The following is a 21,528-nucleotide window of genomic DNA, read 5'->3' as shown; positions in this document are numbered from 1 at the left end:
GGGGGCTCTTGCTGTCTCCTGGCCCCAAATGGAGCTCCCCCTGATTTCGATAGCCTCTTTGCTCACAATGGTAACCTAACAGCCCTGTGAAAAATCCAGTGGATGAAGCTGAGATTTTATTGCAGACATTTCCAGGCCTCTTGGCTGGACGGTGTCCAGGGTGGCAGGACAGTCTGCTGGCTGAGGCGCTGCTCCGTTGGACCACCAGGTGGCGCTCGGGAGCCCCCCCTTGTCTGCCGCAGGACCACTGGGGGCAGAGGAGACTGCAGAGGGAACTCATCTTAAAGAGGCCTGGTCCTTAAAGAGACAGGGCCACACACCGCGAACTTGAACGGTAATCCCGAAACGAGACTCTCCTGATGACAAGCAACACTGGCTAGGCTCTGATGCTCCTTTGTCCTCACTTTCTCGAATGTTGAGCCGCCACCTCTTGGAGCTGGTCTCATTGACGACCTGCCCTCAGCCCCTGCGGGCCCCCCTGGACCTCACAGGGACGGGGCCAGCCTGGCTGGTGGCGTCAGAGCTCCTGGCAGAAGAGCGCGGGGCTGAGAGGCATCTGCAGAACTCTGGCTGAGACAGCAAGAAGCACAGCCAGCTTCAGGAGAATAGTGGCCACGGGAGGGCAGAGGGCCAGCCTGTGAGCTCTGGCCCCAGATGGACTTGCCTCCGCTTCACTCGGGGCTGATAAGGTTGGAGCTGTTGAACTTTGTCTCTGGGTTCTGGGGACTTGGAGAATCCTTCCGTCTCTTCTGTCTGCCTCTTTCCAAATGCTGATGGGGACGCTGTGGTAAGTCATTTAGGAAGGGGGGGTGGGGTGCCAGGCCCTACTGTTGATCCCTCGGATCAGCTCTCGGAAACCTCTGTGTTGACCCCTGGGTGGAACAAGCCGAGCCATGTCGGATGAGGGCCACTTTAGCTAGAACTTGGCCCGAGACCCTCCCGAAATTGCAGCTTGCCTAGTACGCTCTTCCCAGGATGCTGGACTCACTGTGGCCCTAGCCATGGGAGTGGCACTTCAACTCAGCTCCCAAGAAACGTGGGGGGACGTGGGGGGAGCCTCACCACTGCAGGGACCTGGATGTCACCAGGCTTCTTTCGGCCATGGTACCGAGGGAGGCAACAAGAAGGTGAATGGAATTTTCTAGTTTACATCTTGCCATGACTCTTACATCTTTCCCATGACTCAAGCTGAGATAAACTTTGGAAGAGAAGATGAAGAAGTGGGGAGGGCTTTCAGTAAATCCGTGCTCCCTGTAGATCTCACTGCCTGCTGGAAGAGTGAGGAGGCTGGGAAGAGACGGGGAGGAAGAGTGCAGGGGACAGAACTGTTAAGCCAGACCTGCCCACTTAGAGGTGACCCAGGAGAGGCCTGGGGCATTTTCTTCTCTTCAGGCCCAAGGGCTAAGGGTGAATCTTACAAGAGTAAGCACTGCTTTGCTCTGCTGAGCTTAAAGGAAATGGAGCAAGGAGCCAGAAACAGGCCATCCTGGGGGCTACTGGGCAGATAGGAAGCCTGAGGGACATCCATCTGGGTGCCCACCTACGGATGGGAAAACTGAGGCTGGCAAGTCTCAAGACTGGCCTGAAGCATAGAAGCAGTGGGGTTTGGCTGGGACTGGAGTTCAGGAAATTGTCACTGGATTGATTGCAGCCAGCTTGGCTCCTGGATCATCTGGCCCGATGGAGGAGATGTGGTTTTCTCTGGGAACCAGTTCTCATTTTGCTTCATCACTGGTGGCTGTGGGGGGTTCTGGAGTTACATTCCTCCTGTAGCTCTGATTGCTTCCTCCCTGAGTTTAACTTCACTCTGTTTATTCATTTTTAGTCACTCATTGCAGCCCAACACAGAGATTACCCATGTGGACTCTGGATTCAGAATCTCGGTTCATTTCCTAGCTGGCCAATAGCATACCTTCCTGTTTCTAAGGGAAGGAATGGAGAGAATGGCAATGCCTATCTCATTGGCTTATTATGAAGACTGAGGGAGGCAGTCTATGGGAAGCACATGCAGCAGTGCCTGGCACTTTAGAAGTACTCAATCAAAGTTAGCTGTCGTTAGTTTTATTTATTCAGCATGTATTATTGAATGCCTGTCTATTGGGCTTTTGGCAGAAAACTGATCCAGGAGTATGGTGTAGTTACGACTGCCTTAGAGGTCTACCTGAGCCTCATTCATCCACTGGGCAAGGTGCAGTGAAAAAACACAGTCCCAGGTTTTGGGGTTTTTTTTGCTGTGCTACACAGCCATGGGTGATCCTAGTTCCCTGACCAGGGATCAAACCCTTGCCCCCTGCATTGGAAGCCCAGAGTTCCAACCACTAGACTATCAGGGAAGTCCCTCGTCCCAGCTTTTAAAGAGCTGATCTGCCAGGAAAGATACAAAAGAGATTTTGTCTATTAGGTCAGTTTTTTGGTTTTTAATTCGAATGCGGAGACCACCCCCACCCCACCCCGACCACCTGTACATCCCACCTGCACACCCTGGTGCTCCCTGCAGACCTCAGAGTGGGGAGAGGTGCAAGGACATCCTTTTCATCACCAGTGACCCCGCAGGGACTCCAGGCCTTCCTATTGTTCCCAGTGGAGCTGGGTTGCTAACAGTGATGGGGGAAGAGAAGTGGAAATACCTAGTTTTGGTTCTAAGCATGGTCCCGTTTTTTCCACCCTGGCCAAGTGGTTGGTAGAGGCAAGAGCTGGATAATGGAGAGGTGGGGTGTAGCACATCCTTGGGGGTTATGTAAGGGCAAGACTGCTGACCTCAGATGGGGTATATCTTCTTCCCACTTGGCCCACATCATCAGCCCGGTGCTCCTGGCAACCAGCCCTTAAAAGTGAAAGTGTTAGTTGCTCCAGTCATGTCTGATTCTTTGCGACCTCATGGACTGTAGCTCACCAGGCTCCTCTGTCCATGGGATTCACCAGGCAAGAATAGTGGAGTGGGTAGCCATTCACTTCTCCGGGGGATCTTCCCAACCTAGGGATCGAACCCAGGTCTCCTGCATTGCAGGCTGATTCTTTATCCTCTGAGCCACCAAGGAAGCCCAACCAACACTTAAATCCCCCTTAAATATGCTGATGAGGCAGGAGCAGCCGCTTGCTGTGGGAGGTGAGGAGCCAAGGACAGGCTGAGTACACAGGCCAGAGGGAGGGCTGGGAAGGTGGAGTGTGTTCACCCAAAGGACTAGGCAGCAAATGGTTAGTGCAGGCTTGGAGGACGAGCTGTGATGGGTGCTCAGTGCCTTGGGGTGCATGGGCAGGTCCACACTTAGCTGAATCAGGGTAGCCTGTCCACAGGAACATCCCCAGCTACTCTGACAGAAGGGGGTTGCTGGCAGATCACCTCACCTTGGGCACAACGTGGGTGAGAATGGCTCTAACTCCTTCCTTCCTAGGATGTGGTACTGGGTCTCCCCCACCGCCTCTCCAGTCAGTGCCAGGAATCTGGAGGTTTCTGTTCTGGTTTCCTGTCACCCTGCTGCTTCCGCACACTTGTCCTGTAGCCAAGGTTAGAGTCAAGCCCTGTGGTGGTAATGTCCATTGGAAGCCATCCGATGTAGCCATCAAGGGTTCTTGATGTAACCGCCCTTTCCTGGGACACATAGGTTTTGAGACAGTTGTGCAGAGATGGAATAGGACTGGAAGAGTTTTCTAGAAGATAGTCTCTAACCCATGGTCCAGCAGAGATTTCCAGAGACCTCTGCCACCGTGCTTTCAACCCTGACAGTGGAGATAGCATGCGTGGCCCTCCGTTTACTGTCTGGATGGGTTACTTAGCTGCTCAGGGCCTCGGTTTGCTCATCTGCTAAATGGAGGGGACTGAGATAATAGTGAGGCTGTTGTGTAAGCAAAGCGTTGAGATGCAAGCCAGGTCCGCTGCAGGCACTATCCGTTAATTATCAGAAGCGCTCCTTCTGATCGGCCTCTAAGGTCCCACTCCCCTCCCCCTATATTGCATTCTGCACTGGAAGGTTTGGAACAGGATTGGACAGAATGTAGGGGGAAAAGCAGAGCTAAGGAGAGCAACTAACATTTTAGCTTGAAAAAAAATGCTGAAAATAGCTTGTTTAAGCCTTTGTAGATAAAAATGTAAAATGTATGCAAATGTATGTGACTCACGCAGAAACATACATCCATGGCCTCCTCACAGTCAGTGCCCAGATGTCGCCATCAGGCAGTGTTCAGAGAAGGCCCAGGCTGCCTTGGGGAGGGGTGGAGGGTGCAGGGGGGTGGGAGGTGGTGGAGATGTTGGGGAGGGGGGCAGTATTGCTGCTTACCTGGGCTGGTATCCTGCTTGCACCTTTCTTCTGGGTTCTGTGCCTTCCGTGTGGGAAGAAGAGAGGCCCTGGGCCCCTCTCTGCTCCTCCGTCTCACCGTCCTCCCTCTGGTTCCTCCAGGAGCCCGTTTGCTTCCTCTCCCATCCCAGCTCTATTTCTGGAGCATCTCATTGGAGATGCACGCCCCCCTCTCTGCCAAGCTCCAGGTGCCTGCTTGCTTGGTCCTCCCAGTCTTGTGTGCAAGTCAGAGATGGTGGGAGGGTGACAGCTGAGCAGGGAGACCCACAAGAGCCAAAGTCAGAGCCCGAGCCCGGAGGCCTGGGGTGGGGGAGAGCCCAGTGGATGCAAGGAGGGGCCGGTGTGACCTCCAGGTTGAAAAACACCCACTGTAGCCACCTGCGGATGCCCTGCACCCCCAAAGCATCTTCCCTTGCATCTTCCCCAGGGGCTCACCCTACCTCTGTGAGCCCAATGGCCCCCACCTCCCCTGGGGCAGCTCTGGAGGTGCTACCTAAGCTGCTGCAGGGGCTGGATTCAGGCTTCCTTTCAGCATCATGCAAAAGGGTCTGCTTCTCCTTTTAAGAATAAGATCTGAAACTAATGCCATACTGCATGTCAATGATACTGCTTTTCATTTTTTTTTTTTTTTTAAAGAATTAGATCTGTGGTTGTTTGGAATGATGAGAATAGCATTCCCCCGCCCTCACCCCAAATGATCTGGGATGCTGACAACACTCCCCCATGTAGAGGCCAGGTGAGCTTCATCTTGTAGGCTTGTCCATTGAACTGGGTCCCCTACAGTCACTGCCGTATAGCAGCTTAGGGATGAGGGGTGGAAGGGTTTGCTGCATCAGCAGAAACCTCACTCTCTGAGGTGAAAGCAGGGTAAGTGGCCCAGGGCGGGGGTTCCCTTGTGGGCCCACTGCCTCCTTTCCCTGGGGTTCAGGAAACAAGCTTCCGGCCCCCTGCCCTGGACCACCCTAGCCTGACCCTCCGGCCCCTCCAGTCCCTTCTTCAGGGTCATTTGGTCCAAGGAGGCCTGCAGCTGAGTTGCCTTGGGTCTCTTAGAACCAGCACCCAGAGGAAGGCATAAAACTCTCCGACTCCAGGTTCTTCATTGCCTGTTTTTTTGGGGGGTGGGGGGCCGGCGGTGGTCTTAGAAGGAATTTTGTTTCAGGGGGTCTCTTCTCAGAGGCATTTTGAGCCCAGACTTCCCTCAACTTGTAATTATGCACCCTTGGTGTCGGGAGACCCAGCGGAGACCCTGGGGTCTCTCCTCTAACCCTGTTTGTCCTCCACGCCCCTCGACGACCCCCTCGGCCTCCTGCCTTCCTCTGCTCGCCGCCTCCCTGGTGTGAAGGGCAGGGAGCAGCCTGGCTTTTAGGTCAAGAGTGTCTAAATAGACGAGGCAATGTTAAGGTTTGGAAGGAAAGAGTCCTTGGGCAGCCAGCGCTTCCCGCGGGCGGGCTGGACGTTAACCCCGTCTGCGCCGCTCCCCGGGCTTGCCGAGGGGAGGGGCCAGGCAGCCGCACTGGCCCCTGAAACTGCGCTTAGAGATCCTGGGGTGGCAGGTGATGTCACCCCTGCGGGCCCATAGGTCTCCCCGCGGCACCTAGTCTGCGGGTTGCCAGAATTTGGCCAAGCCCAGCGAGGGGAAGGAAGAGGAGTCTGGGTCTGCGTCGCCCCCCGGAGACCCCCGCAGACCCCCTCCTCGGTCACCCGCTGGAGTCCCTCTCCGGGTGGGGGACACCGGCTGCTCCCCGCACCTCCGCCGGGGGTCTGGAGGCGTGCCGCGGCGGGGGAGGGGGCGCGGGAGCCTTGCGCCGATTGGTCGCGGCCCCCGTCCCCCGCCCTCCGCCCCTGGGCTCCGCGCAGCCCCGGGGAAGTTGCTAGTTGGCGGGCGGGCTGCGGGGCCGCAGCTCCGGGATCCGAAGCGGGGCTCGCGGCGGCCTCAGGGGCCGGAAGGGCTCCCGGGGGCGCTCACCGGCCCTCGCCCGCCCTCCCCCTCCTCCCGGGCGGCTCCGATCGCTCCTCCCTGCTACCTGTTTCCCTGCCTCCCCCTCGCCTCCACCCAGCGCTCGGCAACTTCGGCCTGCGGGGCCCGCCGCCCGCGCCCTCCCTCCTTTGTTGTGCGATGAGGGTCGGGTTTCCGATCTGACGGAGCCTTTGCCGCCGCAGCCGCGGGCATGGAGCCGCTGAGCCATCGGGGCCTGCCGCGCCTCTCCTGGATCGACACCCTCTACAGCAGTACGTTGTGCGCGCGGGCCGGGGAGGCCGGGCGGGAACGCGTCCCGGAGCCCCGCGTGGAGCCCCGACGGCCCCCGGGGTTCGCGTTGCCCGGCTTGGCTGGAGCGGGCTGGGAGCGGCGGGCACGGCCGCCCAGGTGCCTGGCGGGCCGGGAGGCGGGAGGAGCGGCTTGGCGCCCCGCGATCAGTCGCGGATGGCGTCCCCAGAGTGGACTTCCAGCCGAAGCGGGGGTGAAGGGGGCGCAGTGGATCGACGGGGCCAGGAGAGCTGTGTTACCCCTCTCCCACCTGTTGTGTAACCGAGTTCTCCCCAACCCTGGAGCGGAGGGGAAGAGCCCCGTAGTGTGTTGACCCTCCGCTCCCCGACTGGCTGCTCCTTCTGTGCACGCCGAAGCAGAAAGGCCATTTTGGTGAAGTCCTTGGCGCCTGGACTTTCTCAGGGACACCCTCAGGCCAGGGTGTTTCGGGGTGGGGGTGGGGTCGTATGGTAAGGGAGACTAGGTGTTGATCTCCGTGGGGGCCGTTTGGATGAAGGACCTGAAAACCCCCAGCTCAGCAGTCTTTCCTGCCAGGCTAATCATCATCCCCACCATCACCCTCCTTCCTCCCCTACCCCACCCCCCAAAAAAGAAAAAAAAACAAAAACAAAAACCCTTCTCCGCGTCTCCACCCCCCTTGTTCCCAAATCTGTCTCTATCATGTGATTGCTCTTGCTCTGGTGCTGGGGATGTGTAAGTGATCACGCCTACATTCTGGGGGCTTACGCCCAGCCTTGAGCGCCCCCTTCCCCTCACCCCCTTCCCCCCACCCCACCCTCACTCTTGCTTAGGTGGCTAAAGCACTGCATTTTGCCCACCCCTCCCTTGAGACATCGTCCCCAAGCTTTCAGTGATATAGGAAGAGAGAGGGTTCTACTGGCTCCTGAAGAAGGTAATAAGTGGATTTTACCCTCCCTGGTTGCTTCAGTGGAACCGGCCCACTTTCTCTTGCTGGGTCTCCCAGCCTAGGGTCCCATGGGGGAGGCAGGTGGAACCAGGTTCCCCCTTCTGGACTCTAGATGCCATGCAACAAGGCTACATGTCAGGGTTAACCTGGTTTGAATGGTGGGGAGAGTGGACAAGTTGATGCCTTGAACCCCAAATTCTTGCCCTGGAGGCTTCTCAGTACTCATTACCCAGCCTCTGACCTCTGTATCCCCTTGGGTCCCCATCATTCCCCATAGCTTTTTCTCCCCCATCTTCTCCTCCTCCCCCTCCATCCTTTTCCCTCCCCGCTCCCAATCTGTTTTCCCTTCCTTTCCTCCCCCCAGCAGCTCTCCTTGTGATGTTCATTCTGCTTTGGTTTTTCAACATCAAAAGAGCAAAGCTGGATCCCCTGGGTGTCAGTCCTGCGCCAAGCCCAGCCACTCCATCTGCTCCTTCCCCTGCAGAGGCCAGCACCATTGGGTGAAGGTCAGGGTCCACGGCTGCTGTGTGGCGTGTGTGCACACATGTGTTTGCCTGAATGGGGGCACACATCTGCTCAGAGCCCGGCTGCAGATCAGCTCCTGACCCCAAAGGGAGGATTAGTGACCTCCTCTTCACTGTGCGCTTGCAAAAAACAGTCATAACAATGCCTCATATTCACATGCAGCTTATGTTCCTGAATATTTCTGGCTCTTTGCAAAACCCAGTCCTTCTTTCCCTATTTCCCAAGGCATAGACTCCTATGAAAAGCTGTCTCTGGCTTTCTCTTCATTGCCTTAAAGAAGCCTCCCCTGCCTGATCAATTCCAAGTTTTCCTGACATCCTCCACTCTACCCCAACACCTGTCTCTCCACCCCACCTCCCCCCAACACATAAACAACCTGGAGCAAAGCAGCAAAATTGCTTTGAAAATGTCCAGCTAGAGGAAGATGCGATTGGAAAAGGGAATTCGACTGAGGGCTTCTTTGTGGGGGGTGCCTGTTAATCAGCCCTGACTCAGGCAGTCTGGCATCTGAGCTGTCTACCCTTCTGCTGCTGCCTTGGCCTCTGGGCTCCTGGGGCAGCCTGGATAGAGGGGAGGTGGGGGGCACTGGCTTGGCAGCAGTGTGAGGAGTCCTTGCCTCCTTCTTCCAAACAGCTTATTGGAGAGCTGTAGAATGAGGTTTCCTGGGGAGGTGCAGTGCAGTCATGTTTGGGCTGTTAGCCATGAAGTTTCCTCTTGACAAGAGCCTAAATTAAAACAAATACCCGAGCTGTCATTTGCCTGGCGGCATGGTTTTATGGCTCCCCGAGGAAGTTCCCATGCCTCTCGGGAAGCTGTTTGGTTACAGGTCTCACTGTCCTGGGGTGGCAAGTCCCCACAAAAGCCACATCCATCAGGAATCATAAAGGGGGTGTACACAGGGCACAGGGTGCCCAGGATACTTCTCAGGGATGTGAAAGCCCTGGTGGCAGTGATAGTGGCATCTCCAAGGACCTGCTGTGTGCTAGGCACTGTGCTGGCTGCTCTCCATCCAGTCTCTGCAAACCTCACAACTCTGCTAGACGGGTAGTCTTATCTCTCTTTTACGGGAAAAGTGGCTGGCTAGGCTCAAATCATTACCCTAGGTCACATGACTGATAAGTGACAAAGCTGGGATTCAGATCCTACCCTAGGATGTTGAGGAAGACTCTTGAGTGTCACCCAGATATGTCTGAACTTATTCACAGTCTTGGAATGGGGGACATCTGTCACTCTGGTCCTCTGTCTCAGCATTGTCCCCAAAATGGTCCAGCAGGGTAAGGGGTCTCAGTGATTCTGAGCCTCAGTTGACTCTATGTCTCTTGGAGGAACTGGAGACTGGTCCTGAAGCCAAGGCAGGGGTGTTTGAGGCTCTGTCTGATTTCACTGAGGTTGGTGGTTCTCTATGCCACTGGTTCTCTATGCCAGCCCCTCCCTTCACACACTTCTTGCCTTTGGAATTGTCAGCTCATTTCTTTCTGGCTTTGGCATCTGTACACACTTCCATGGCAGGTTGATGGTCCCCTTGATAAGGGGTAGATAGCAGACTCCCTCTTTCCCCTATAGTTGAAGTCCTGAAGGTCTGCAGTGATGGCGCAAAGAGATGGGTTGGCTCCCAGCTGCCCGTGTGGATCTGGGACAGACTGGAGCAAGGTCTTGGCCCGTGGTCAGCTAGCGTGGTGGATGAGGGTTCCTGCCACCCCACTTCCTGTCCCTAGACCATTCATTTTCCTACATTCACGTCATAGCATCAGCTGTGCCTCTCAATGCCTCGCCTAGATTATTTCCCTGAAGCTGGTGTGTTTCTGTCTGCACGAAGCTGTTGTCTTTCTCTCTGTATGTGTTCTCTGCCTGTGTTCTTCATTTTATCTTCTCTCTTTCACCACTCCTTCCACTAAATACTTACCACTTTCTCTTGGCTTCCTTCTGTACCATGGGATCAGGTTGGATCGGGCTCTGAAACTTTCTCTTGTCCCTCTGAGTGGAGATGAAAATCTTTCACTATATGTTCAGGATTTCTTTAAGAGAGAACTGAGGACTAATTTAAGGTACATTTAAGGTATCCCTTTGCCCTTCTAGCCTCTTTTTTGTCCCAGGAGATTTAACTCTGGCCTCAAACATGCTGACTCTATGGAGCCAAGCAAAAGCCTCTATTATTGGGATGTCATAGAAGGCAGAGCATGATCATCTGTTATAAGAACCTGCCTTTCAGAGCTCACTTCTGTTACCTGAAACAGCATTTCCAAGGGAAATTTCTGTCTCTGGTGATATTTTTATAACCCTTTACAGACTCGGTGCCCTGTCTAATGGCCAGGAAACCATTTGGGGCTATGAGAATACAAACCCATCTCCAGATGACCATGAACCTGTCTCAGTTTCCCACCATATTCCTATGTTAGCTGCACCAAAGACCAAGCCACTGACCTGACAGTCGGTGTGGGCTTGATCAGGGCAACTCTCTTACTCAGGCCACATCAGACTAACCCAGTGTGTGCCAGTGAACACCTGCAAATGGATGCTTTCTTGTCCCGTGGTGGCTAAGCCCCAGTCATTTATTCCTGTCTGTCATCACCAGCCCATAATTGACATGACTGCTGGAGTCCCATAGGTGGGCCTGGCAGAAGAATTAAGTCTCCTACTCAGAGAAATGTAGTTTTTTGTCATTGTTGTGATTGCTGGTGTTATTGTTCTTTAGAGATAGGAAGGAGTGACAAGAACATTTGTGAAGAATCAGCTAGGTGGGTAGAAGATGGGAGGAGAGTGGGTAGGAGGGAAAACTTGGGTTGTTCTCTGGGTCCGGGGGCGATTCTGACACCTTTGTTATGCACACTCCTCTTTAGAGTGAAGCTCTGATGTCTCACGTGGGTGCAATGGAGATTAATTGGTTAATATTTCTCGAATGTTTTGAAGAGGAGGAGTGCTATTGAACTGCTCAGCTGTCCAGCTCATCCCAGCTTTTGTCACTGAGCAGATCCACGAAAGGCTGCCCGAGGAGTTTGGAAGGGGCTGGGAAGGGTGCAAGGGTTCGGGCAGGAGCAGAGTGTTGAACCAGGTTCTTCGCTGGTGCCTGGCCCAAGGCCTTGTGCCGTAGTAAGCCCACAGTAAGTTTCGGTTGCACGAGTGAGTATGAGAGGGAAAAGAAGACTTCTGGGTTCTTGACTTCTTTAACTCCTTACTCCATCCGAAACCCCAGAAACCCATTAGCTGGCCCATTCACAAGTTTCCGGCTGTGTGGATTTGGTAATTGTAGTAGCTTGTAGTGGAGTCGGAGACCCCCCAGGGGAGTCCCACGCATTGCTGGGGCTTGTGATTACGTGATTGGAAGCCTTCGCCACCAGCGTTGGTGCTGCAGCTGTTTGGCTTGGCTTGAGCCCTTTGGGGTAACAGGCAGCTTCAGGACAACCGCGTGTCATCTCCACATCATCAGCTGCCTCGGCCAGGCCCCTGGCTCTGGTCGGCTGAGGTGATCCACGGGGCTTGGAGGACCCACCACATTCTACCTACAGGGTCTTGGCACTTTCCACTGAGTACCAGGGAAGAGGCCTGCAGGCTCACTTCTCTCCGGGGCTGCATAGAAGCAGCTGATTTTTCTTTTGACTTGTGGCCTTGGTCTGCCCTTGCTTGCATTCCTTTGGGCAAGATATGGCTGGATGGAGCCATGGATGCCCTGGGGGCAGTGGGAGCATTCTGCTTGTCCCCGCAGCTCGGGGAGAACCTGATCCTGTAAATGGGGGAGAAAAAAGAAGTCAGGGCTACAGGCAAATGATAGGATGCACCTGGATAGGAGGGTTGGGGATAGAGGTTCAAGCCTACCCCTTGCCCAGGGCATCTGGCACAGAGCCCGCTGAGATGGGACCAGCTGGACCCGTGACCCACTGCAGATGGGGCAGCCAAATCTTTTCCCCCAGGCTCAGACTTCATTTGGGCCTCTCTTGGTTTTCTGCCCTTGCCCTTTATTCCTGTCTTCTCTTCCTGCCGTTTCTTCCCTACCACACAGCTAGATGAAAAACGAATATGGGTTTACTGGCCACATAGAAACTGACAGGGTCAGCATGGTCTTTGGGAGACAGGGTGGGCTCCGTGATGACCTAATTGGTCACATGCCCTTCCCCCTTTCCTCCACCCTCACCTCTGAGGTCTTCATGCTCCTCAAGACCAGTGATCCTCAACCTTTTTGGCACCCTGGGTGGGGAAGATCCCCTGGAGGAGGGCATGGCAACCCACTTCAGTATTCTTGCCTGGACAGAGGAGCCTGGTGCGCTATGGACCATCACAAAGAGTCAGACATGACCGAAGCAACTTGAGCACGAACGTGAGCTGTGGGTGTACTCAGGACTGCTGGTGAAGAATGTGACCATAATTACCTTCATGGGATTGAAGGGCTGATCCTATTAGTGTACTGGGCTAACCCCTTCCTCCTGGGCATTGCCTCCTGGCCAGCTGTGAGGGTTTAATGGATCAAGATCATGGAGACCGAAGATGTTGTATAATTAAGCCTAGTTATTTTCCGAGCTGGGTGTAGCCACTCCCCACAGCAGCAATTGATTTCCTCACTTGTGGTCACCCTATTCAGTCGCAAGTTACCCTGGGCCTAAGCAGCATACAGTCCATCGTTTTGAGTGAATGTCTCCCTTTGAAGGTACAGCTTTAGGAGAACAATCCCTTTCTGAGAGGTCAGGGGTCTGGGTGACTGCGTGCTCTATGTGATGGCACCTCTGGGGTTGTGCTGTGGGACCTCTTAGGGACATATGTCTGAGCTCTGCAAAGCCACGTGGAAACCTCATCCATGGGTCTCTCGCAACCACTGGGCCCAAGGAAAAGAAAGCCCAGTAGTCCAGCCAAGCTCATAGATATTAGATTTCTCTGTTTGGTTTGGGAAGAATGGAAGAAGCCATAATGTTTAACCAGCCCTGCTGTATATCGGATGCTGTGCTAGGTACTTCCTTACATTACCCTAACAACTCACCAAGCCACCTTTTATCATCCCCCCGGCCTACGGATGAGGACTCCAAGGCCTTGGGAGGTTAAGTTATTGCCGAAGGTCTCCTGGTTTGAGCCGGGTCAGTTCTCAACTGTAGTTGAGTTGCAGATGGCTGCACCTCTACCTATAGCCGATTCAACTGCCAACAGCAATAATGATCTTAGCCAACGCCCATGAGGACCTACTGTGTGTCAGCACGCCCCTGGGCACTGCCCATGTGTTATCACTAATCCTCAATAGTCCCTACCTTATGAGGTAAGAAGGGATTATCACTACAGGGAGGAAACTGGGACTCAGGGAAGTTAAGTAATTAATTCAAGGTCCTAGAGTGCAAGCCAGGAGTTGAGTGTAGGATTGGCCTCATTTATATATATATATATTTATTTATTTATTTCGGAGAAGGAAATGGCAACCCACTCCAGTACTCTTGCCTGGAGAATCCCACGGACGGGGGAGCCTGGTGGGCTGCCGTCTATGGGGTCACACAGAGTCGGACACGACTGAAGCGACTTAGCAGCAGCATTTTTATTTATTTGGCTGCATCTGCATCTTAGTTGAAGCATGCAGGGTCTTTATCCTTGTTGTGGCACTCAGGATGTTTAGTTGCAGCATGTGAACTCTTAGCTGTGGTATGGGGATCTAGTGGCATGTGAGATCAAACCTGAGCCCCCTTCACTGGGAGCATGGAGTCTTAACCACTGGACCACCAGGGAAATCCCCTGACTCTTAACCCCTCTTTCTCTGACTCCCTTGGGTTTCATGGCAGCTGGTATTTTGTGGAGGTTGATTGATCTGTTCATCTCTCTAACTAGAAGGACAGCTATGGAGACGGTCTTGGTCCCCCTATGGTATTCGGACAGCTCTCAGCCTTCAGGTGCCCTGTAAGTGCCCACTGGCTGGGCTGCCTCTTCCTAAAAATGGATCCCAAGGAACCCTCCCATGGGTACTTGGAGCCCCTATCCCAGAGTTACCTCGTCCCTGGATTCCTGGCAAGAGCTACTCTGTGTTAACCCCAAAATAAATAAAGAGGAAGGAGAGAAAATAGACTGGGGGGCAGGGGCGGGCAACAGCTAAGGCCCATTTTCAAGAGCCGAGCAAGGCAAAGGACAAATGGGTGGGGACTAGGGAAGGCGAGGACTTGGCTGAGCCCTGGCGCATTGGCTCTGATCTCAGGCCTTTTTAAATTCACCTCCACAGTTTCCAAAGGGAAATAAAGCGAGCTCTCGGCCATAAATCAGGCCACCATGCACCAAGGTCCTTTTCTGAGGCCCAGGGCCAGTTGGGCCACAGATCCAGCTTCTGCATTTGAACTCACCCACGCACAGCATGCTAATGATGGGGTGGCTCCAGCGCAGGCCCAGAGTCCCCTGCCCAGAGTTCAGGCCTCTGTGGAGGCTGGTATCTGGGGCCTTCCACTGTAGCAGGCCCCTCTTTGGGTGGAGCCAGAAAGGCTAGGACATGATCTGAGGGTTTGCTGCAGAGGGTTGGTATGTGGAGAGTTTCAGGGGTGATGATAAATGGGGTAAAAGCCTGTCCTGAGCTGACCACCCAAGCAGGAGGATAAAAGTGTAGATGAGGGGAGGGGAGGGTCGCCTCCATTCTCTTCCTTTCCCTTTGCTGCTCAAAATGTCAGTCAGCTTCCTTCCTTCTTAGTCTGCAGTCGTTTTTAGGAACTCCTTCTTGGTAGGGTGTAGGGACCCATAAACCACCCCCCTCACTGGCTCTTCTGTTTGTAGAGAGGCTAATGTGAAATTTCAGCTGCCCCACAGTCTTAGGCATTCCTGACTCCTTCCTTCCACCACCTTGAACTTGCCCCAGCCTTCTTCCTCCTGCTGCCCTGGTGTGCGCCTGCCCTCCGCTTGAGTCCGGGATGCAAGCAGACCAGAGGCTCCACCTTGACAAGTGCATCCTTCAAGTGCCACCCGGTGGTGACCTCTGTCCCCTCCCCCACCCAGAGCTTTCTCCCGTTCTTCCGGCCCCGCCCCCAGCCTCCTTCCCCCTCTCCTTCGCTGCTCATCGAGGGAAAAGGCATCTTTCGGGCAAGGCCAATGAAACAGGGCTGCCCAAGCCCGGGAAGGTTGAGAAGGCCTGGAGAGGGAATCCTGTCCCTCCAAAAATGGCACGTTTCACACTCGAGCGTCTCCACTCTTCGTTCTGGGTTGATGCTTGAGCCTTTCCTCACCTCAGCAGGACCGGGAAGCATCCATTTAATAGCTCGTGGGAGGGGCTGTTGTTATCAGTTCTGTCATGAGAGAGGAGCCAGAGAGCTGTGATGGGACCTGGAGATCTGCTCATGGGTGGCCTGGCCAAAGGAGTCAACTCCCCTCCTCCCCCACTCCCCGCCTCCCCCACTCCCCTCCTCCCCCACTTCTCCCCCCTTCCCCCTCTTCCCCACCCCACCATTGGAATTAAATTAGCAGAGGCCAGGGGCCCCTACCACAGGGAGATTGGGCTAGATGTGTGTGTGTGTGTGTGTGTGTGTGTGTGTGAAAGTCGCTCAGTCTTGTCCAACTCTTTTCGACCCCATGGACAATACAGTCCATGGAATTCTCCAGGCCAGGATACTGCAGTGGGTAAGTTAGCAGAGGCCAGGGGCCCCTACCAAAGGGAGATTGGGCTAGGTGTGTGTGTGTGTGTGTGTGTGTGTGTGTGTGTGAAAGTCGCTCAGTCTTGTCCAGCTCTTTTCGACCCCATGGACAGTACAGTCCATGGAATTCTCCAGGCCAGGATACTGGAGTGGGTAGCCTATCCCTTCTCCAGGGGATCTTCCCGACCCAGGGATCAACCCGCAGTCTCCTGCATTGTAGGCAGATTCTTCACCAACTGAGCTATCAGGGAAGCCCTGGACTAGATGAGTGACTCACTAACTCTTTGGACTACTGCTCGTACAGAATACAGACATTTTACACTGTGAGCCAGGGCGCACACAAACTGAAACAAAAGTTTATGGGATAGTGCTTACTGTTTCATCACATTTGCAAGGTACTCATCATTTTGTGCCCTTCTAGTCTGTTCCAGCCCACTGCATTAAAAACAAACCCGAGAAGTGTTGGTCATGACCTACGATATTGATTTCATGACCTGCAATAGGAAAAAAATAAGTGGACGAGATGCACTGTAAGGAATAATGTATGTACCACTGTTGTGATTTTTGCCAGATTCACACACTTCTGTCATTATGGACTGAACTGTTTTTCTTTCCACTTGATTCATTATTTTAAATATCATTTACCTAGAAAGAAAAAATATGTGTCTCTTGCAATAGTTTCCTTGCAAATAAATAATACTCAACAGTGTTATTAGTTCTAGTTATACACTGTTGCCCTTGAAGGCTCTAGGTCTGAGCCTCCTGTGTCTCTGTTTAAACGGAAGGACACAGAAGATAGATATTAAAGACATACTGGTACCAAACAGTAGCAGGAAAGATTGAAAGAAATCAGGAAGGGAGTAATTTTCTCAACATGTGCTCTGGTGTGCTTCAGTGCAGCGTGGCAAGCAAGCAGGTGCTAATTAGGGGGCTGTGGCATCCGCATCCTCTGCCTCTATCCACCTGGCGTCCTGGGCCCCATATTTCCTGAGCTGGGAGAGGGGAGGGGAGAAACTGGTTTTTCCTAGGAACAAACATACTAGAGCAGATTCTCAAACTCTATTGTGCATTTTTTTAAAGATTATTTTTTTATATGGACTTTTTTTTTTTTTGGTCTTTATTGAATTTGTTACTGCATTGTTTCTGTTTTGGTTTTTTTGGCCACGAAGCATGTGGGATCTTAGGTCCCCGACCAGGGATTGAACCTGCACCCTCTGCATTGAAAGGCAGACTCTTAACACTGGAGCGCCAGGGAAAGTCCCTGGTGTGCATCTTAATAGCCTGTGTGTGCTTAGTGGCTCAGAATCCAGCTCTTTGTGACCCCATGGACTGTAGCCCACCAGGCTCCTCTGTCCATGGGGATTCTCCAGGCAAGAATACGAGTGGGTTGTCGTACCCTCCTCCAGAGCATCTTCCCAACCCAGGGATTCAACTCAGTTCTTCCACATTGTAGGCGGATTCTTTACCATCTGAGCCACCAGGAATAATGGCCTGAGGATCTTGTTAAGATGCAGATTCTTATCCAGTAGGACTGGGCTGAGGCCTGAGATTCTGTATTCCAGCAAGTTCCTGGGTGATGCCAGTGCTGCTTCTGCTGGTCTAGGGACCACAGTTTGGGTAGCAGGGCCTCAGGGTTCTTTATACCCTCTCCTAGGGACCCTGATCCAAGTCAGACCCTTCTGTTTCCCAATCAGAATGATGAAGCCATTGATGGGACACCTGGTGAGTACCGTACCTGAGCTGGTGCTCCCACATTCACAATCTCATTTCATTCTCACAGTAAACCTGTGAAATGTTACTCTCATTTTAAGGAGAAGAGGGAGTGGCCATTGTGACTGGCCTCTCCTGGGGACTTTGCCGGGGCAGTGGGGACACCTGCCATGGGGAACACCCTAAATCCCCTCTGCCTACCCTCTTCCTGAGTGACAGAAGCCCAGGCAGCTGGCCTTCATGAGTTCTTCTGTCTAGACAAAACCTTCCCTGTCCCTACCCCCCAACATCCCCTGCCCAGAGCAAACTTTGGTGTTAATGGAGCAGAAAACCTCAGTTGTTAATTTTCTAGTGCATCATTGAGAGGGTTAATGAGCAACCAGCTGGTGTGCCACCCAGCTCTGTGGAAGGCATTTTCCTTTGCATTTGGTCTGCAGACGTTTTGCAGACTCTGTGGCAGCTCCTGACTTGGATGAGTCAGTGGGCATCTTGTGCCATTTTTGGGTGCAGAACTTTTAGAGACCCAAAGCAGGGGCTTTTTTTTTTTTAAATTAAGTTACCGTTGGCTGCACTGGTCTTGGTTGCTGCGTGTAGGCTCTCTGTAGTTGCCAGGAGCAGGGGCTACCCTCTAGTTGAGGTGTGTAGGCTTCTCATGGCAGTGGTTTCTCTTGTTGTGGAGCACGGACTTTAGGGTGTGGTCTCAGTAGTTGTGATGCACGGGCTTAGTGACCCCATAGCACGTGGGATCTTCCTGGACCAGGAAGTGTCCAAACCAGTGTCCTCTGCGTTACAAGGTGGACTCTTAACCGCTGGACCACTGGAACTTTGGGTCCTGTCTTCGCTCTCTGGAAAGGATGGACAAGATGCAAATCTGATGAGGAGCTATATCTTGCCTGAGGACCCAGGACGGCTGGTCAGCTCCCATCACAGCCAGGCCCTTGCTGCAGACACCTGAGCAAACTCCCTCCCTGACCCTGAGACGCCATCTCCATCCAGTTGGCTGGTACTACACTCAAGCTGGGGGCTTCCCAGGTGGTGCCTGCCATTGCAGGAGACATAAGAGATGCTGGTTCAATCCCTGGGTTGGGAAGATTCCCTGGAGAAGGCCATGGCAACCTACTCCAGTGTTCTTGCCTGGAGAATCCCATGGACAGAGGAGCCCGGCAGGCTACCGTCCATTGGGTTGCAAAAAGTCAGACATGACTGAAGCAACTTAGCACGCACACATGTGCCCACCCACACTCAACCTGCTTCCATCTACTTCTCCTCTGCCCAGCATTCCTCAGTGGGGCATTTTCTTCCCCATCCAATCCAAATGCCTTCAAGATATTCCCTGTGCTGTGGCACACCTCGCACTATCCATTCAGATTTGTCAGCATCCCAGCATCCCCCTGCTCTAGCCACTAAGACCCCTCACCATTCCACAGCCAACCTCTGTGCTTAAGCCTCAGCCCTGGTTACCACCACCTCCACGAAGCCCCTCTGCCTGATTATGCACTGGCTTCAGTGAGCATCCCAGCTCAGAACCTGAACACTCCTTGCTTAGGCCAAGTCACTGAGCCCTTTTATCTATTGTTTCGTAGTGTTTACCAATGTAGGCTTTGTGCCTGTTGTCATTTCTTCTCTGCCAGACTGTAAACTCCTTAGAGGCACGAAGAATAACAAAGGCTGCCATTTATAGGGTGTCAGACAGTGTCCTTAAGCACTTGACAAACAATGTCCCATTTAATCTTCAACCCCCCTGCAGAGTTCTCAACTATTTTTATCCATTTCCCCCCCAAGATTCTGGAGAGGGTAAACAGTTTTCCTAAGGTCACCTGGCCTAGGAAGAGCTGAGCTGGGCTCTAAACCCAGGTCTGTGTGATGCCCTGGCTTATGCTCCTCACCAGAGATTCTCAAATGCCAGGGCCCTCAGCGTGAGAACCTGGGCTTGGCCGCTGGCATCTGTGTGTTTGCACAGCTCCTCTGCACACCCAGTCTGATTTGGGGACTGACTCTTAACCACTGCATGCACCTCCCTTTTCAACACTCAGCAGTGCCCTGAGCACTTGAGAGCTTGGAAATGCATTATAGGGGGTAAGGGGGTATGAAGAGAAGGACGCTGTAGGGGGAGATGCTCTAGGAGAAGGATGTGTTGTTTTAATATAGGGGCCACCTAAGAGAATCACGGGGCAGGGAGGATGCAAGGAGGCAGTGGAGCTGAGCGGGGGAAAACAGACGGGGAGTTAGAAGAGGCTATTGGAGGGACCTCCCTGGTGGTCCAGTGGTTAAGAATTCACCTTGCAATACAGGGGGCGTGGGTTCCATCCCTGGTCAGGGAACTAAGACCCCACATGGGATCCCACATGGTTGGAGCAACTAAGTTTGTGTGCTGCAGTAGAGAAAGACCGTGCACTGAAAGGAAGAGCCAAAACAGCCAAAATTAAGTAAAATAAAATGTCTCTTTAAAAAAAAACAGAAAGAAAAGGCTATTGGAGAGGTCAAACCATCGACCCTGTCTCTGCCCCAACCATAATTCAGGTTGACCCACTAATCAGGTTGACCTCACCTTGACCCACTAATGAGCTGGGGCATCTTGTAAGGATGCAGATCCTGGTACAGCAGGTTTGGATAGGGCCTCCTGTTTGGCATTTCTAACAAGCCTCCAGGTGATGCCCGTTCAGTAGGAAGGCCCTGGATTTCTCAAGCCCTCCTGGAGGATCTGATTCCATCACTCACTAGTCTACCATCTTCCTGCCTCCCTCCTCCCTAGAGGATAAAATCTAAACTTAGCACGCATGGTGGGAGCCTTTTCAGACACTGTCTCCAGCCATCTCTAGCCTTACCTCCTGCTCTCTTTATCACACTCCCCACCCTGCAGCCCCACTGAATTCTTCACAGCTCCCTAGACACACCACCATCCCCAGTCAAAGCTGCCTGCTTTTTGCACAGGCTGTTACTTTGCCTGGAGGCATGCGCTTTGGCCTTTCTCAGCCAGGTGAGGATGAAGCTGAAGGTCACCTTCCTGGGAAGTTACAGACTGGGGAGTGGGCTCTAGACCCCTAGCTCTAAGAGAAGCCCCCTGGAGGTTCTTAGAACCCTTCTTGTCCCTGCTCTCAGCAAAGGTTGGCCAAGGTCCCTGACCCTGCAGAGGAATCAGGTGATTTCATTGTCCTGCTTTGAACATTTGTTGTGTCTTGTCACCTTCCACTAAAAATAGAGCTGAGAATGACTGAAGTGGAGCCCCAGTCTGGTCTGGGAGAGCAGAGTGGAGCAGGTGGGCCATTCTGCGGAGCCCACGAGGCCAGACCATCTGTGGGGGCTCTGGGAAGGGGGCTGTGTGACCTGGGCCGGGGCTTCCCAGATGCTGTGGTCATGCCCTGGGCTCTGAGAGGCCAGCCCATAGCTGCTTTCACTTTAAGCTTTTCTCTCCTGGCTGTGGAAATATTTCAGGACTTCCGGAGAAGTTTCCTTTGGTGCTTCCTGAGTTTTCTCCTGGGCTGTTTTGCCTCCAGGTTTCAGCCCCAGCCAGGGGCAGCTCCCGGAAGAGCTGAGGGTGCCGCCCTGGCTGACCACAGCCCCCACGGGGACTGCCTCCCGAGCTCCCTCCCCTGCAGGAAGGCCCCCCCAGTGCACTGGTTTTGGGGAGCAGTAGACCCCTCTCTCTGGAAAAAAATAAAAATATGTCTCTTCCTGCATTCAGGCTCCTGCCTGGGGGCTGAGGAGCAGGTTCTGCAGGTGATGGAGGGCTGTATCTCTGATTCCTGAGCCCTTCTGAGCGCAGAGCAGCCAGAGGGCATGGGACAGAGCCTTTGAACGCTTGCTGGGACAGTTACCTCGGGTGATTAACTTCACCTCTTTGAGCTTCCTTTTCCTCCCGTATAAAACGGGAACAATCTTATCAATCCCACCAGTAGGGTTGCCCAAGTTTTTGGCAAATAAAAACACAGGATGCCCAGTTAAATTTGAAGTTTAGTTAAAACAATACTTGTCTTAGCAGAAGTATATCCTATGCGATATCTGGGACATGCGCTTATGTGCTCAGTTGTGTCCAACTGTGACCCCGTGGACTGTATGTAGCCCGCCAGGTTCCTCTGGCCATGGGATTTCTCAAGCAAGAGAACTGGGGTGGGTTGCCATTTCCTTCTCCAAGGGATCTTCCTGACCCAGGGATCAAACCTGCGTGTCTTGCATTGGCAGGCAGGTTCTTTACCACTGAGCCACGGGGGAAGCATTTGGGACATACTTACGCTCAAAACTTGTTACTCGTCCAGAGTTCAAATT

General features: G+C 53.4%; 1 protein-coding gene across 11 annotated transcripts in view; it reads left to right on the top strand.

Moving 5' to 3' along the window:
* The window catches only part of ABR (ABR activator of RhoGEF and GTPase), a 185,938-nt gene that overhangs the window by 38,051 nt on the left and 126,359 nt on the right, over positions 1 to 21,528 (top strand). The window contains exon 1 of one of the 11 annotated variants that reach the window (XM_086359883.1): positions 265 to 787. The exons of 7 other annotated variants lie outside the window; for them this stretch is intronic. Coding sequence is in view for 2 of the 4 variants with exons in the window: in XM_086359873.1 (XP_086215999.1) it covers positions 6,461 to 6,521 (61 nt within the window). In the remaining 2 variants the exon portion in view is untranslated. Of the gene's footprint in view, positions 1 to 264; positions 788 to 5,832; positions 6,522 to 21,528 lie in introns of those variants that run through there. 3 more of the 11 variants (XM_086359878.1, XM_086359873.1, XM_086359872.1) reach the window with 3 other exon arrangements.

Source organism: Bos grunniens, chromosome 19 (genome assembly GCF_055505025.1).
Source record: "Bos grunniens cultivar Pamir isolate PY7600 chromosome 19, Bosgru_T2T1.0, whole genome shotgun sequence".
Taxonomy (NCBI): Eukaryota; Metazoa; Chordata; class Mammalia; order Artiodactyla; family Bovidae; genus Bos; species Bos grunniens.
The sequence above is the reverse complement of the archived record's forward strand: the minus strand, read 5'-3'. Positions and strand labels throughout refer to the sequence as shown.